At 39.0% G+C, this 15,114-nt stretch overlaps 1 protein-coding gene across 1 annotated transcript in view; it reads left to right on the forward strand.

Moving 5' to 3' along the window:
* LOC126336284 (filamin-A) overlaps positions 1 to 15,114 on the forward strand; it is a 1,048,954-nt gene that overhangs the window by 652,960 nt on the left and 380,880 nt on the right. Inside the window, 1 exon segment of the mRNA XM_049999806.1 lies at positions 8,883 to 9,059. Within this exon segment, the coding sequence (XP_049855763.1) occupies positions 8,883 to 9,059 (177 nt within the window).

The following is a 15,114-nucleotide window of genomic DNA, read 5'->3' on the forward strand; positions in this document are numbered from 1 at the left end:
TGTGTGTGTGTGTGTGTGTGTGTGTTATATTTCCTACATTAGTCTGAGAACTGAGGATTTAAATTTGCCTGTACATCGCTTGTCCATTGCAGTTGGCCTTGAAAATGATGGGGTGTGCTCCCGCCCAAAATATCGGCGGTCGCACAATACTACTTGGCTGAATTCCTGTAAGTTGTTTGAAAATTGTTTACACCAGGAGAAACTCAGGTTTATCCTGCCAACAGTACTGCCTATTGTTGCAAGCATGTTGTATACATGCAGGAATAATGCGATTGGAGTTTACATTAACATATTCACAGTAAAGCTGGTTTTTCAGATTGTATATTATTAACAAGGATGTAGATTCATCTTTAATCGAGTGTCAGAACATAGTTAGGAATGTTGCATAAGGTAGTATTTGAAAGAGGGTATTATGTACTGAAACAACCACACTTATCAATGCTGTAAGATTGTTACACATTTCATATCACAGATTTTGCTTGCTGGCAATGGATGTGCTCATTTTTCATTATATATTAGACAGGTGTGACTAGGTTAATTCTTAATGTCTCAAGAAAATTTTACAGAAAAATGGTTGTAAATTGATGACTAATTTCTTTCTGTAGTGATGCCTTTTATTGGTTTGTATCTCCCTGTTTGCATGATGAAAGCCCCCTTCCCCCTGCACACTGATAGAACCCTCTCCTCCTCCAGTGCACCCACGTAGTCTTTTCTATTTCTCTGCTTTTGTCCAGTCCCCTCCATCCCCTCACCCTCCCCCCCGTACAGGCTTCTGATGCTGTGCCAAACAGTCCACCATGCTGTCCCTGGCCCATCAATGCATATGCCCCCATCCGTACCCTACTATCCCTCCTCTGCTCTGTCCCCATACTCATTCCAGCTGAGACTGTTGCTCACTGCAGTAGGACCTTTGTGTCTGTAGATGACAGTGCCCATGAGTGTTTGAGTTGTGAGTTGTGCATGTGTAACTTCTTCCTCATGGCTTAACTCGCATAAGAGTTTGACATATATATTGCGTATGTCTTCTCCTTTCCCTCTCCATTTCTGCCTCTACCTTTCCCCTTCTCTCTGTTTACCTCATCCTCCCACCTCTGTCCAACTGTCTCATCTACATTCTATTTCTCCTATCCATTTCATGCTCTCGTCTCTCCCTACCCAGCTGTGTTCATCTGCACATATACCACCTGCAAGGCATGCCAATACTACCCACACAATATGCAGGGCAGCCTACATGTCAGGGATACAAAACACTTTATTTTTAGTACCTGTGCTCCTATTGGAGTTAGGAGGTTCTAACCTCCAAAGTGCTCATTCTCATGTAGCAGGTGGTATGTGTACCATTATTTGAATGATTAACCACATACATAAATCCTGTTTTGTATATACAAAGATATAATGTATCAATGGAAACGCCTCAGAAATGTAGATAAAACAGGTTGCTCCTATCGCCACACTACATGCCTGTCGTGTAAGGCAGCCTACATGTCAGAGGTGGGAAAACTGTTTCTTGCACCATATGTGCATGCTACCCTGCAAAGCTAGCCAATCAGGCAGGCCAATACTATTTCCAAGTAACATGCATCTTGTTCAGGGTAGCCTGTATGGCAGAGGCTGAAAAAAATTATTTATTGCACTTATCTCTGCTCCTGTTGGACATGTTGTTGTTGTTGTTGTGGTCTTCAGTCCTGAGACTGGTTTGATGCAGCTCTCCATGATACTCTATCCTGTGCAAGCTTCTTCACCTACCAGTACCTACTGCAGCCTACATCCTTCTTAATCTGCTTAGTGTATTCATCTCTTGGTCTCCCTCTTCAATTTTTACCCTCCACACTGGCCTCTAATACTAAATTGATGATCCCTTGATGTCTCAGAACATGTCCTACCAACTGATCCCTTCTTCTAGTCAAGTTTTGCCACAAGCTCCTCTTCTCCCCAATTCTATTCAATACCTCCTCATTAGTTATGTGTTCTACCCATCTAATCTTCAGCATTCTTCTGTAGCACCACATTTCAAAAGCTTCTATTCTCTTCTTGTCTAAGCTATTTATCGTCCACGCTTCACTTCCATACATGGCTACACTCCATATAAATACTTTCATAAACGACTCCCTGACATTTAAATCTATACTCAATGTTAACAAATTTTTCTTCTTCAGAAATGCTTTCCTTGCCATTGCCAGTCTACATTTTATATCCTCTCTACTTCAACCATCATCAGTTATTTTGCTCCCCAAATAGCAAAACTCTTTTACTACTTTAAGTGTCTCATTTCCTAATCTAATTCCCTCAGCATCACCCGACTTAATTTGACTACATTCCATTATCCTTGTTTTACTTTTGTTGATGTTCATCTTATACCCTCCTTTCAAGACACTGTCTATTCCGTTCAACTGCTCTTCCAAGTCCTTTGCTGTCTCTGACAGAATTACAATGTCATCGGCGAACCTCAAAGTTTTTATTTCTTCTCCATGGATTTTAATACTTACTCCAAACTTTTCTTTTGTTTCCTTTACTGCTTGCTCAATATACAGATTGAATAACATTGGGGATAGGGCACAACCCTGTCTCACTCCCTTCCCAACCACTCCTTGCCTTTAATATCCCTCAACTCTTATAACTGCCATCTTGTTTCTGTACAAATTCTAAATAGCCTTTCGCTCCCTGTATTTTACCCCTGCCACCTTCAGAATTTGAAAGAGAGTATTCCAATCAACATTGTCAAAAGGTTTCTCTAAGTCTACAAATGCTAGAAATGTAGGTTTACCTTTCCTTAACCTATTTTCTAAGATAAGTCGTAGGGTCAGTATTGCCTCACGTGTTCCAACATTTCTAAGGAATACAAACTGATCTTCCCCGAGGTTGGCTTCTACTGGCTTTTCCATTCATCTGTAAAGCGTTCATGTTAGTATTTTGCAGCTGTGACTTATTAAACTGATAGTTCAGTAATTTTCACATCTGTCAACACCTGCTTTCTTTGGGAATGGAATTATTATATTTCTCTTGAAGTCTTGTTCACCAGATGGTAGAGTTTTGTTAGGACTGGCTCTCCCAAAGCTGTCAGTAGTTCTAATGGACTCAGGTCTTTCAGTATTCTGTCAAATCTGTTGGACATAGGAAGTTATAAACCTCACAGTTCTGTCACTCTTGAAGTTTGCTCATTGTGTAGCAAATTTGGTCGAAATTGGTCCAGTGGTTTGGGGGAGTTCCCAGACATACAGAGGGGTCCAGAAAAATGTAGACACTCTTTGATAGTTAATATATTTCGAAAAAAATGATACATTGTTGCAATTTTGTGTGGTAGCATAGTCCATTGTTTTCTCAACAGATCTTGGTGCACATTTTCCATCAGATGATAGCACAGCAATGAATGAAGTAAGACTGTCATTTGAGCAATGCAAGGCCGTATTAAAGTGGTATTGGAAGTAAGAAAACATGATGGAGGTACAAAAACAATAGAGTAATGTGTATGGGAATCAGCCAACAATGTGTTCAATAATTTATTGTATTTGGGATAAATTTGAAGCTGATGGTAGTGTTCAGGATGTGCATAAGGAAGGGTGTGCCCAACCAAAAGCATTAACAAGTCCAGCTTCCAGTGCCGCTGTGTTGCAACATTTTACTAGGTCACCTCAAAAGTCTGTGAAACAGGGTGATTGTGAAAGCAGGGTAAGACAATCAAGCATATTATGAATCCTACAGTCTGCAATGTGAAAAGTGTACATTCCAAGATCACTCCACATTATCAGTAAGGACAACCCTCATCGAAGGATGGAGTACTGTGAACGGTTTGAGAGCATGCTTCTCAAGGATGAACTGTTTGCAGGGACGTTTATCTGGTCTGAAGAGGTGCAGTTCAAGCTGAGCAGTACTGTAAACTGTCACAACTGCATAAACTAGGCTTCTATAAATCCTGCATTTATGTGGACAAACATGTTAACCTACTTGGTGTTAATATGTTGTGTGGACTTTCATTGTGTGGTTTGATTCTTCTTTGAAGGTACCATGATTGGTTACATGTATCTCCGTATGCTTCAAACATCAATTTTTCCTGCTATCTTAGAGGTGTTTGGAAAGGAAAGATTTTACCTACAGCAGGACAGCACTCTGCTTCACTAGCACAGAGATGTCAGAGCCTACTCGGATGAGAATCTACCTGGATAATGGATAGATAGAAGAGCAGCTGTTGGGTACCCACCGTGGTATCCAGACTTTACACCTCTTGACACTACCTATGGAGGACTGTGAAAAATGATATTTATCAATAGAAGTCAGCTACAATAAATGAGCAGCAAGAAACCATCAAAACATCCTTTGTGGATATTATGCCGACACCAGCACCCACAGTTAATTCAACAGTTGAGCAGCTCGATGTTGTTTGGGTGCTAATGGGGGTCACTTTGAACATGTAAAATAACATTCCCCATATAACTGCAACAGTACATCATTTTATTCCATTAGTATTGACTATCAAAAAAGGTCTACATCCACCACGTCCATCCATCTCTATCTGTCCATCTCCCCCTTCTCACTCTCTTTGTCCATATCCTCCACCTCCTCTCTTTGACTATATCTTGCCCCTGCCTTCCTCTATACATCTCCTTCTCCCCCTTTCTCTGTCCACCACCTCCACAACTTTCTCTGTCTGCCATCTGCTTCAACTCCTCCTCTTCCTCCTCTGTCATCTCTCTGCCCAGCTCATCCTCCACCCTCTTGCAACATCTAACTCGCCCCCCCCCCCCCTCCCTCCCTGCCCCCTCTCACTGCTAAGTCATGCCAATCTGGATGTTTAGTACCTCCAAAATAGGTCAGTAAAACAGGCTAATATTAGTCCGAGACATCAGGCGTGTCGTACAGGACAGTTTCACGTTGCGTGTCATGCCAAGGAGGTCAACTAACCTGGCCTCTACTATTCCAAACAACATGTTTGTCTGCAGGGCAGCTTGTACTGCAGGGGCTTAAAAGACGCTTTTTGCCCATCTCCCTACTTCACTCCTATTGGAGCTAGGAATTTATGAATCCCACATTGTTGATACTCATTACATTTTTCCAGTGTGTAGCTGGAGGCAGCTCAAACAGTTACTGCTCATCACACCTTTCAAGTGACACCTGTGTTTGGTCCAAAAAAAAAAAAAAAAAAAGTAAATAAATAAAAATAAAATATAAAAAAAGATTGATCAAATTTTACATGCCCACTTGATAGAGTGCCCCCAAATTAGTCTAGTCTAATATTCATTTTATGAATAGGTATTGACAGTTACAGTAAAGCATGAAAAATGAATAAACAACAATCCAGCAGTGGTACAGTAACACTCCATGCTTGGTGAGTCAGTGTGGGCTAGGGCAGTGCTGTTACTGCTGGAGTACTGATTATTCTTCATGTTTTATTGTTCCTGTTAATACACGTCAATAAAACAAATGTGTGACTACATTAACCTGTGGCTGCTCTATTGAAGGTGCCTGCAAAATTCACTTCAACAATCATTTTGTTTGTGATGACAAACAAAATGGCGTTTTCTGTCAAAACCAGGTGTTGCCTGAACGATGTGATGAGCACTATTTGTTTGGGCTGACTCCAGCTACACAATGCAGAAACGAAACTACAAACTTTTGCTGTAACACCAGGGAAAGTGTGCCAGGTGATTCTCAGGAGAGACACACTGTATGTACATAGCATACCTCTGAAGAAGGAATTTATGCAATTGTATAGAATACTTTTAAATGTACTTTTTTTGCTGCTCAGTGCCTACCCTTTCTGGTGAGTAGCAATCTATCTGATTTCATATAGACAGTTTTATGAAAAGGATTTATTGCTCCTCACCACATACTGGAAATGCTGAGATGGGCACAACAAAAACATATGAGCTTTCAGTCAAAAGACCTTCCTCAAATTAGATGACACACACACACACACACACACACACACACACACACACACACACACACACACACACATTCATGCAATCGCAAGTCTTACACATACCACCACTGTCCCCGGCTGCCGAGGCCAGATTGCGAGCAACAGAGCATGACATCCTACCGAGTATTCTTCCCACCCCTCCTAGCGAGGTATTCTACTGCCGACTAAACCTGTGCAATATCCTCATCCATTCCTACACAATCCCTGCTCCCGGCCCCTTGCCTCACGGGTCATATCTCTGTGATAGATGAGATGCAAGACTGGTGACCAATCCCATACATGCTCCCACAACTACCACCTACTCGAGTCTGGTTACGAGCATCACATATCCCATCAAAGGCAAGGCTACCTGTGAAACCAGTCATGTGATACACAAGCTAAGCTGCAACCATTGTGCTGTGTTTGACATGGGCATGACAAGTGACAAGCTCTCTGTTGCGTGAATGGCTGTTGACAAATTGTGGCTGAGAAAGAGCTGGATCACCTAGTTGCTGAGTATGCTGTCCAACAAACGTTCTTCTTTTCAAAGACCACTTCACTGCATGTGCCATCTGGATCCCTCTTACTGACACCAGCTTTTCTGAATTGCACTGATGGGAACTCTTCCTGAAATATATTTTAGGTTCCTATAACCGTCTCGGTCTCAACCTCTGTTAGTCGCTATCGTCGCCCACTTGTCACTTTCCCTGTTGCCATTCCAGCACTTTCCCTTCTCTGCCACCCCCTCTTCCCCCCAAGGCAGCACTTTACCATCCCCAGTCCACCATGTTATCCTGTCCCAACCTCCTCCTTACCCCCACCACTCAGACTGCTTCTTCCACCGTGTTCTGTTGCTCACAGTATGGTATTGGCAGCCAGGAAAACTAGTCACGTGTGTACAAGTTGTGTTTGCACGATTAGGTGCATTTATGTTGGCTGGATCAGAAGAACTTATTTTTGGCTGATAGCTTTCATTGAAAGCTCATTTCTTTAGCAGTCTTCATATTGTGCCTGTCTGTGACTCAACATTTCTGCTATATGGCAAGTAGCAAACTATCCTTTTCATAACATTGTCACTATTCCATCCTGGATTTTCCACTGTTTCATTTTATATTGTTGTCATTATTCCATCCTCAATTTTCCATTGTTTGATAGAAAGCCTGTAATAAATGACAGGAGGTCAGTATCCTGGGACATTTGACAAAGCAGCTGGGAGTGGGTTCCCATGCTACAGATTCTAACTTCATCACAAATATTTGACGGAGTGTACAGACTCGTTATGTTCAGCTAGCCACCCAGCTGGCATGGTTACGCATCAAACATGAATTCTTTCTTGCTTTTATTACTGAAAACACATATATTTGGAAACAAATCAAAGTGGCTGTTACAGTTTTATGTTCTGACACTGTGACCAGTTTCAACCACCGAGGCCATTTTAAGTGGTTGTCTGGATAGAGACACATAACATAGGTACAAATGGCATAAGTGCTATTGAAAGGGAAACTAACAGTAGACATACCTAAAGGCATACTGCATAATGAAATATATAATGCTTATAATGACCTATCCAAAATTGGAGAAGATGATACATTAAACATATGAACTTACAAGTTTTTCAGAATATAGCCAAGAAATATAATGATGTTCGTGCCAAAAGTTTAAAATTTGTCTCATTTCTCTTCTAGGGTAATGTTTCACATAATCTTAGTGGATCGTTCCACAGGTTTAATGTTAGAATTGCTTCAAAACTGCTATAATACTAGATCAGTTACTTGTACGTATTAGAACAGACAACAAAAAGTTTGCAATTGCAGGTATATATAAAATGTACTGTAGTGAATGTGAAGCTTTTTATGTTGGTCAAACAGGCAGAAACTTCTAAATCAGATACTTGTAACATGCAAAAAAAGGAAGAAAAAATTCAGAAGGTAAATGCTCCTTTGCTTACCACCTAATTACAAAGGGATACTGTGTTACTCATATTAACAATAATTTTGCACTTTTGAGCAGAATGGAAAAGAGGACCCAAGTGGATGTACGGGAAAAGATGAAAATTTAGAACCATGTGCACCACAATAAGAACAAAATGCTTAAGAGGCAGAAAAACTTTAAAAATTTATTGCTTTTCTTGACACAATTGAAATTGTATTCAGTATGTTGCAATGTAGAAGAACTAAGCGCTGATACTTATCATCATACAGTATGTGTGCCTCACTTACGTAAACAACAGGCCAACTAGTACCTTAGGCTTCTTATTATGTAAATATCTTGTTTGTGTACAGAGGTGCATTTGCTTATTCCACTTCTTTGCCATTGCTGACTGTCCGGCCTCAACATTTCTTTTGTTGACATTCTCTGAGCATTGTCTGTGGCCTATATGTTTCTGTATTACTTCTTTTTATGATGTTTTCTCATACATCTCTATGCAAATCTTTTAAGTGGCATGTAATATTGTATTTTGTTTTATTTTTAAAGCATTGTACTTATGTCATTAATATTTCCTTCCTCCAGTAAATTTTTCCTGGCCTCTACAGAATCTCTATGTAATGTTCTCTTCCCCTATTTTAGCACTGCTTCATCTGCTTACCAATCTGCATCTGTGTACATCTACAATGCCAGGATCTAGCATTTGTGTGTTACATCCGTTACCTTATTAAATTTAGGATGAGTTGTTATTCAATGACATTTATTTTACTACACTGCCCTGCTTTGATGAATTTTGTTATTACTTTATCTTTTCAAATAATTTATTCCATATGCACCTTGTTTTTTGGCATTGTTTTGTGTACTTATTCATATAACCACCTGAGAATGGCTTCATTGGCTGTAGTGTTAAAAAGTAAAATTGCAACTGATGCTGTGGTTTGTTACTGCAGTTGTTGAAATCCTGAACCATCATGTTCAACAAGCTGCACAAAATGTATACACTTTCTATTATGCATCTGACTGAAAATTAAAATACTATGCTCATTTTGTTTGCTTCCAGATTTCCTCCAACATGAAGGTAACCTCACTACTTCCATTCACCATCCAGTTTCCAGTTCTGTTGATGAACCTGATGCAACCCACAGCCGTTTTAGAGTTGCTTCACCATTTAGTGCTGAAACATACAACAATACTGTTATCAACAGTCAGCGCACATCAGGAGATCTTCTAGCCAGTGGTTCGTGCACGTGTGGAAATATACTATAAAGCACTGTGCTTTGTTTACCACAATTATTAATTTAAATATGATCTCTCTCTCTCTCTCTCTCTCTCTCTCTCTCTCTCTCTCTCTCTCTCTCTCTATCTCGGTGTGTGTGTGTGTGTGTGTGTGTGTGTGTGTGTGTGTGTGTGTAAATGCCAACTGTATAAAGTATTTAACCTTAGGCTAAGGCAGAAAATAACCCCAGATCAATCTTAATCTGGAAACCTGCATTGTATAATCATTAATCCTAGATTATATTGCCCTGAAGTCAGATGATCTTTGACTGGTGAAAATTCATGGTTCAAAGTTAGGTTCAGCTCTAATTGTTAGTGGCACCATGATTCATCTCTCTTGCTTTTAGCGCATATTAATTTAAGTAATAAAAATATTGTTAGTAACACAAGAAATGACAAGAAAATATGTGGATACATAATTCCCATGCTGCTGATTCTTTCAAACTGGAAGTTTAGGGTAAGAAAATTACTGGCTACCATGTGTACTTAATGATCAGTTTCATAACAGCTCTTAGCAGATGACTCGTAATTTATGCAATTAGTTCAAAGGTGTTTTATAGACACTTAGCAGCAGAGTAAGAAAAGGAACATTGGAAATATTTGCAGTGAATAGTTAAGAATGGGAATTGTGACAGCAGTCAATAATGATTCATCAGTTGTACATGTCCTCTTTTGGCTCTAGTAGTGGTAACTGCAATTTGTATTAAATTGTTAACTACCAGACAATACTTTAAACTGCTATGACTATTCCATGTGCATTGATAAATTTAACATAAGCAAGTATTTTGAAATACGCTAACCACATAACCCTCTTTCATTCATTTCAGTGGTTTAGAGGTTGCATTGTGGACTGCAGTGCAGAAGACCACTTGGCTGAACCATCAACTCTGAATTTTTTTCCCATTTGTTTCTATTTTCTCTACTTTACTGGTCATAAAAACAATTATAACAACGTTATCATGCCGTTCCATATCATTGAAACCATACTATACTCTCCATTTTCTGAGCATTCTGAATCATTGTTGGAGAAAAGTCTGTGTGCAATAACCCTACGCGACCTGAATTACATTGTTTCCTTTCATTTACTTTAAAAATACCTCATCATTCAAGTGTGCTGTGGTAGTTCTTTTTATGTATTGTTATTTGTATGTTATGAAAACTTGGAGTTAGTATTATTCTGCCTGCTACACAACTGGAAAATTATTTAGGTCAGTGACTAAGTTGTGTTACTTCTCACAGATAGTTTGCCCGACTTGATGTTTTTATATTAAAAGACATCCACAAAACAGAAAATTCCAGATATATAGCTGTACAGCTGCATTTATTATTGCAGTTGAGTTTTGTTAATTATTTGTTTTACTTTAGTGAATTTACAATGCTAGAAGATTTTTGCAATTTCCATTAAGTGGGGATGGAAAAAATTTACTGACGTCACTTTACGTTAATATGATCTGATATTGTGAAAACTGATTACTTTTACTGTTTTAAAGAAAGAACCTCTAATCAAGAGAATCCTCCAACATTTACATTTATTTTTATTTGTCAAAGTTAGCAAATATTAATGATATGAATATAATAGAAGGAAACATTCCATGTGCGAAAAATATATCTAAAAACAAAGATGATGTAACTTACCAAACGAAAGCACTGGCATGTTGATAGACACACAAACAAGCACAAACACACACACAAAATTCAAGCTTTTGCAACCAACAGTTGCTTCATCAGGAAAGAGGGAAGGAGAGGGAAAGACGAAAGGATGTGGGCAGAGAGGTCAGTCGAACATCTGCAGAGCTAGTTGGCATATAAACTTGTACTACTTTATTAGGCATAGGCTTCGTGTCTATCTTGGCCACAATAAAGCATTCACTGTGCTGTTTGTAGTAGCTTACCTGCACTCCTATTTTTTTATTCATTATTAAACCGACTCCTGCATTACCCCTATTTGAATTTGGTATTTTTAGCCCTGTATTCGCCTGACCAAAAGTCTTGTTCCTCCTGCCACCGAACTTCAGTAATTCCTACAATATGTAACTTTAACCTATCCATTTCCCTTTTTAAATTTTCTAACCTGCCTGCTTGATTAAGGCATCTGACATTCCATGCTCCGATCCATAGAACGCCAGTTTTCTTTCTCATGATAACGACGTCCTCCTGAGTACTCCCCCCCAGAGATCCAAATGGGGGACTATTTTACCTCCAGAATATTTTACCCAAGAAGATGCCATCATCATTTACCCATACAGTAAAGCTTAGCTATTAAAAATAAAAATCCAATCTATAGCTTGAGCAAACACTTGCTTGAAAACTGAAAAAGTACAGAAGATAGATAGAAGAAAACTTCAAAAATCTCCCTTATTTATGCATAACTATTAGACAAAATTGACAGTTAACACTGGATGCACATTTCCAGAAAAATTGCATTTCCAGAAGTATTACACTTTTAGCCTAGGAAATGGCAGTTCTCTGAAAAACACATGATGAAAAGCAGATTGTAATGAAGCTCTAGATGGAAGGATGCTGTCATGCAAAACAATGTTACCAAGCAAGGTGGCTCAGGGGTTAGCACATTGGACTCATGTTCGGGAGGACGATGGTTCAAACCCACATCCAGACATCCTGATTTAGGTTTTCCACAATTTCCCAAAATTGCTTTAGGCAAATGCTGGAATGGGTCCTTTGAAAGGGCACGGCTGAGTTTCTTCCCTCTCCTTCCCTAATCTGATGGAACCAATGACCTCACTTTTTGGTCTCCTCCCCCAAATCAACCAACCAACCAAAACATTTGTACAGTAATAAAGCCCAAGAAAATTATAAAAAACTTCAAAGAAAAATGGACAGTCAAAATAAAGGAAATGCTAGAACATTTGACATGAAGCAATTAAAATCCACTGAAGAATTCTTCCAGAAGAAAAACACAACAAGCTTTTACGAAACATTTAATAAAGTGCTACAGGTATATCAGCCCCCGAGTTTATGTTTCACTAAAGAAAATGGAGAACTAATACTGTATAACTCAAAGAACTGTGAGCTGCTGGCTGACAACTGTGAAAAACTGGTCAGTTGCAATGATTCAAAGGAAATGTTGACCTTCGCACTGCCTGCAAAGCAAAATGTAAATTCTTCACCTTGTAGTCTCAAAGAAATATCAGGGAATGAACTTGGGAAAATTAGAGAAATGGAAGAGGAAGCAGATGAAGATGAGATGGAAGATGTGTTACTGCAATATGAATTTGAAAGACCTAAGTCAAAACAAGGTTTTGGAGTATAGGACAAACTGAGCTAGGATACAGAAGAAATACCAGATGAATGTAAATGTGCACTAATCCATTTGATCTACAAAATGGAGGTAAAACAGGTGGCAATAATTACAGAAACATACAAAATTCTTTCTGGTACAATAGTTAAAAGACTGGAAAAGCAACTTGATAAACATGCGGGGTAAACTAAAGGCAGTTTTCACAAAGAAAGGTCATGTGTGGAACAAGTCTTCAACTTCAACTCAACAATAGGTCACTACATGATCGTGAGGCAAAACTGTGTCATCACCTTTGTGAATTTTAAAAAAGCTTTATTAATTTGGAGTTGATAGTAAATTACTTAGTGTGATTAAACAATCTGTAAAAAAAATTTCCAAGTGAAAATTTCTGAATCACTTGAAACCAAACAGGAGTCCAATAAGAGGATGGACTCTTTCTGCATTCTGTAACTGAAGTTTTGACAAAAAATTTAGATAATGGGGAAGTGCTTCACACAAAAAGGGGGGGGGGGGGTGTGAATCAGTAAATAAAACTAGGAAAGAAATACGAAGGGGTCAATAGCAACTGCCTGCCCCTTGTCAATAACCTCTTAGTTTTTGACAAAATATAGACTCAGCTACCATCCAAATGGAGGTCCCTGAAGGAGTATCAGAGAAAGCAAACCTACTAATCTTGACATCCAAAAGAGTACATGATGAATGTTGTCAGAGCCCCCAGAGCACTTTAAATAGATTTCAGAAAAATTAACAAGTTCAGAAATTTAAATACCTTGGAGAAATCGTTCAAACCAAAAGGCTGAATATAGAAGCCAACAACACCACATCCTAGAAGATGGAGATGGTGTACGAATCTTCCAAGGACGTCTACAAAGACAAATCAGTTTCCATTGATATGAAAATTAAACACTATGAAGCAGCTGTAACACCACAAATGCTCATTCACTGCTACACTTAACAGTAAGAGATATAGAAAAAAGAAGAGAAAATGGGGATGGTCCTTCAAAAACTTGTAGGACCTATCATACATGAAAATAGCATCTACCCAAGTTAAGAAGCAAGAAAGAACTCTATCAAAAAATTCCCAAATTCTGTCACAAACGAGTGGGTCAGTTTCTTTGGACACGTGAAAACACTGGAAGACAACACCTTAACTAAAGGAACCTCCCTAGATTAAAAATCAGTGGAACAAAGGCACACAAGATGAACACAACTGAAGAATTCATTCAAAGCAGAGGAAAATTCAAAACAAAGCAAAAAACTTAAAAGCACTGGGGAAATAGGAAGAACAACCTTATTCAAAAGAATAGTTCCTCTTAGTGATTGTTTTACGTGATCTACAATTGCATGGAATTGACAAAAGAAAAAGAAGAAGAAGAAGAATTTATTTAAGAATACAAAGATGTAAGGGGTTAAATTAAACAGAAAATTCATCTTTTTTCAAGATGAAGAGAATAAAAACATAAGCAAAAAGAATAATTATTTAAAGAAAGGATACTGTAACTTGTAACAAATGCCTATCAAATATGGATCCTTCTGTCTACAAAAACCACTTATGTATTAATATAATTGGATAAACAAAAAATCTACTCACCAAGCAGTGACACGAGAACTCAAATATATAAAGATATTGAAGGAGCCAGTGTCTTCTTCCTATGGCAGAATGCATGAAGGGGAAGGAAGAGGGTGGAAGCCCCCTGGCAATCAGTCTTTCCTTCACATATCATCTGGTAAGTCTCTCCAGACCTGGGTTCTGGGAAACTTTTCTGAACTCTCCCCATTTCCTAAATGTCACCAGCCAATATCCTTCACCCCTCTTCTTTCCCCTTTAACTCTTCTGCCAAAACCTTACAGATTTTAATATCTTTATAAGAGTGTTCTTCTGCCACCACTCGGAGGATAAATTCTTTATCTATCCAATTACATTGTTTCCAAAACTTGATTACTTTCATTAATATATTACTTATTAAGTACTTCAAGATTTCTAGTTCTGGAGAGGTATTCCTCAGAATGTTCCAGCTACAACTCATTAATTAGTGACACTTGTAATATCAGTGATGATTTTGAGCCTTGTTAGGTAGGGATAATTCATACAAGTGCAAGCAGCAGTTAGTGAGCAATTGGCAAGCACTGCCAGAGGAGGCAGTCCATGCACATGCTACTGGGCAAAGTGAGAGGTGCAAAATCTGCCACAAAACATTGCGGCAGTGAGCCGTTCCATTGTGCTATGGATGGCTGCCTAGAACTGTGTAGCTCTGTTTAGCAGCCAGTCCTTTAACTGGCAGTGAAAGTTGTTTGATAGACATGAACAACTGAAAGCAGCTCAAATGAGCAATGTAGCACCATTAAATTCCCATACAGGTAGGCTTAGCTACACCGAAGAGCTCAACAGTGGTACCAAGCGAGTTCATTGTTCAAAGCTGCAGACGAGAACTAGATCCTGCAGTTCAAAGAAATGTGGTCACACACTGACAATTGCTCAGTATCTGGCTGAAGTAGGCAAAGTGCTGTCTGTGATAAGTGCCCGTGGGGTAACTCAGTTGGACTCTTCCCCTTGTTGGGTGTGGTGTAGTATGCACTTAGATCACATGTTATCATTCCTGCATGATTGGCCTCCTGGAGGATTCTGGATTTTTGCAAGAGAAGTGGAATAAAGTAGATAAGACTCAAATGTCTGGCAATGGAATTGAGGTGCATCATCTGAGACCAGGCTAATATGCAAATGGTGAGCAATGCTGAGGTCGAGAATATTTGGGCCACA

This window comes from Schistocerca gregaria, chromosome 2 (genome assembly GCF_023897955.1).
Source record: "Schistocerca gregaria isolate iqSchGreg1 chromosome 2, iqSchGreg1.2, whole genome shotgun sequence".
Classification (NCBI taxonomy): domain Eukaryota; kingdom Metazoa; phylum Arthropoda; class Insecta; order Orthoptera; family Acrididae; genus Schistocerca; species Schistocerca gregaria.